Source organism: Nuphar pumila, chromosome 9 (genome assembly GCF_984573655.1).
Source record: "Nuphar pumila chromosome 9, dmNupPumi1.hap1.1, whole genome shotgun sequence".
NCBI classification, from domain to species: domain Eukaryota; kingdom Viridiplantae; phylum Streptophyta; class Magnoliopsida; order Nymphaeales; family Nymphaeaceae; genus Nuphar; species Nuphar pumila.
In genome coordinates, this window is record NC_143257.1 from 127,404,048 (window position 1) to 127,407,447 (window position 3,400).

A 3,400-nucleotide genomic window follows, 5' to 3' on the forward strand; every position below is an offset into this window, starting at 1 on the left:
TGGTTGAAAATCGTCGTATCGAGTATTATCCACTTTTGACCACCAAATAAACCACTGAATTTACGCCTTGAATTGTTTTTCATAGTCAAGGCAGCACATTCAAGTTCCCTTGATAAAAACTCTTTTCCCTCCCGTCCACCCCAATCCAATATACAAAAACTCAGGGGACCACAAAACTTGTAAATTGTTTTTTCCCGTCAATTTTTTTTGGGCCCGACTCATTCGTTCATTTCATTTTTGTTGATGGTGTGTGGCAACAAAGAGTTACCGGCGCCGATCGATGATGAGCTCTCAAGGAGTTGGGTTCATGGCGGTCGTCGCCGTTTTGGGCAGCATCCTCTACGTTGCTCTCAAGGCACACCAGAAACTCGTCTCGGATTTCAAAGAGAGCATCGAATGCGAAATGGGTACTGACATTACTTCTCGAGTTCATTTCTCTTCGTTTGATGTTCATTCTTCCTATAATTAATTTCTTCTTACAATTCTCGAATTTTGGGTTTCTTTCTTTTCTGTGTTTAATTTGGTGCCGATGGGTTTGTTTGTAATTGGTTGATGTTTTGGTGCCATATATGGTTTAATTCTGTAGGACACAGGGACCAGGCCGTGAAGAAGAGCGTGAAGTTCGCAGATGACGTCGTTCAGCCTTCTTCGACTAATAAGGCGTACAGGAAGAGCCGGCCGAGGATAACAAGGCGGGGTGCAGGCTCAACTCCGGCGGTGGACGGAGAACAATACCACCACAATCCGGCTGGGAATCCGGCAGATATGCCCCTCAATAGGGTGGCGTTGTACAGAGGGATTAGGGAAGACCTAGCCATGAGAGGAATCTTGCATCGATACCTCCATACTCACCATTGATTCATCAATCATCATCATCCTCCTCTTTTTCTTCTTCTTCTGGCGCATAGGTAGAAGAAAGAAGATTCCTACGTAGAAAACTCAACCAAGGCAGGTTTTGAAGATTTGAATAAATGCCATATATTCTTTTGTGTGGATTGGACATGTGATTCTTTCGTCTTTTTTTCTTTTTTTTTTTTGTTGAACGTGTAGTTGGTACAACATGGGTGACTTGTGAATGTCACCAAGTTGACATGATGTCACGAGTTCGAAACCCACGGGATGCATCCCTTGCTGCAAGGTGTGCTTTCCTATAGGCAAAGGAAACCCTCAAGGGTTGTTATCAACATCCCAAGGCCTCTCAATCAGAGATCGGTGGTGGAAAGATCTGATCTTGGCCTAGCAAAAGAAGAAAAAAAAAAAACTTTTGAGGACTTCGTAAGCTGGACCAAACATGTCTGGAGTCCAAGTCAAAATCAATGCACAAGACCAATAGTTTCTGTGGTTGGTTTTGAACCCGATTCATCGGGTTAGTTAATCAGGACTAAACTGGGTTAACCAAAGCGTAAACCTATCCCAGGTCAAACTGATAAAATCACAATATTTTTGGAAATATCGCAATTTAATCATCGTTTTTTATATTTACCAAACATGTTTTTTCAATATTTTAAAAAATTACAAATTTGTCACTATGGTAGCAGTTACCTTGCAAATTGGAAGGATTTGCGATGGATTCTGGACTCCTTTCAGATACATCCAAGTCAATGCCTTTGGACCCACATGATTCCCCGGTGCTAACTGAATCATAGTGTTTTCCTTGTTTTGGGATGGGCAAACTAGAGGATAACATAACCCTTTGTGGGATCTGAGTATGAGATCCCTCGGTAGGGGTGCAACCGGGTTGGATTTGGGATGGATCTTGTCAGATCTAAATCCAAAATATAAAAAGTTGATCCAAATATGGATCCAGATCTGAATCAGATCAGAGGAGGGTAAGGTTGAATCTGAATTACATATGGTAATACTGGATCTGAAAAAACTAGAACAAACAAGCTATTTGCATCTAAAAATGCAATTAGGTCAGATTTTGATTCAAATCAACTCTAGATCCTACTTAAATTGGGTGAAATCTCGCTCCTGACTTGCATCAATTGATTTTCAACATTTTCTGGATAATTTTGTGTCACTCCTACGGAGATTTGACAGAGACCAAGCTGACATATCTTTGGTTACTCGACCAAACTTGAAAGCCAAGCACTTGGATTGTGTTTGAAAAGGGAATCGGAACGTTTTCCCGTATCGGCCTTAGTGTGTATCAAGTGGGCAGTGCCGGCCGTTCCAGTCAAATAGAACACGAGAGAAGAACAGACAGATTACCACGTGACAAAATGACGTGGCGAGTATGCCGTCCTGGTAGACCAGCGCAGGCGGCTCCCCATTTGAATATAAGGGCACACAGTTTTTAAAGACGATCCATCCTAAATCATTTCGTCACTGGACTCCGTTTCACATAAATAACGGAAAAAACCCAGTTGGCTGAAGCCTGAACCGAACCGAACCGAACCGAACCGAACCATATGTGTTTCATTGGGCGTGCCCTTAGCCCACCCTAATGCGTACTAACTTATTAAATTTACAAAGACATGAATGAGTCACGAGAACTACCGTGTAAGCTGGGCATTTTCATCACATTTTTTATTTCTCGCAAATCCAACCAAGTATAGGGATGGTAGCGGACAGCGGTGGGGGCAGGAGACAATGTATCCACCCCCTGCCTTATCTTAAAATTGTGCCCTCCATCTTCACCTTCATCCCTGCACGAGTTTTGATTTTAATCTCTTTCTCCACTCTATTCTCGTTTCATGTCCTCCATCCTTGGTTCAAACCGGGGCGAGACGTGACCTTATTTTTTCGGTCCTTCCGCCCCCTGCTGTCTTCCGCCGTTAGAGGAAGAGTCCGTATCAGGTACAATCACATGACAGTGCATTAAGCCTTCCACCCCACAACTGAAGATGGAGGGTGATCAAAAGTGCTTAATGCACAAATATTTGAACAATCATAAAAAAAATTGAGAGCTCACACAGATTAAGAATATATATATATATATATATATATTAGATTTTATAACATGTATAAAGGTATGATAGTAATTTTTTTAATGGAGATCGGGGCCAGGGTGAAGCGGGGCAAAAGTAAGTCCATCCCCGCCTCCATTCTCCGCGGGTTTTGATTTTAACCTTCATCTTCAGATTATTCCTTATTTCATGTCCTCCATCCTTGTTTTCCCTAGTTTACTACCATCCCTAACCACTTACACGTATTTGGTATGGTAAATTTTTTTAATAATCAACAGTTTGATCACTTATTATTTATAAAAAATATAAAATTTTAATACTTAAATATTTATGCAGAGTAAAAATGTCTTTGTTTATGCATAATAATTGAATGATTCAAGAGCTGATACTTATAAAATCAAATTAGATTTAAGAGAAGAATAAAAAACCTATAAAAATACTGGTTTAGATGGTAGTTGTCATCTTCTAATGACTCAAAGTTGTCTTTA

General features: G+C 40.7%; 1 protein-coding gene across 1 annotated transcript; it reads left to right on the forward strand.

Moving 5' to 3' along the window:
• The first annotated feature begins 225 nt into the window (after window positions 1–225).
• LOC149829393 (uncharacterized) lies at window positions 226–1,014 on the forward strand. The gene is made up of 2 exons (XM_090017368.1): window positions 226–407; window positions 587–1,014. The coding sequence occupies exons 1-2, from the start codon at window positions 281–283 to the stop codon at window positions 856–858; spliced, it is 399 nt and encodes a 132-aa protein (XP_089873494.1). The 5' UTR covers window positions 226–280; the 3' UTR covers window positions 859–1,014.
• The last annotated feature ends 2,386 nt before the right edge of the window (window positions 1,015–3,400 follow it).

Excerpts from the sequence above, each read along its gene's own strand:
- LOC149829393 (XM_090017368.1), top strand. The coding sequence starts at position 281 with ATGATGAGCTCTCAAGGAGTTGGGTTCATGGCGGTCGTCGCCGTTTTG. Across the intron at positions 408-586 it reads GAGCATCGAATGCGAAATGG|GACACAGGGACCAGGCCGTG; the intron begins GTACTGACATTA and ends TTAATTCTGTAG.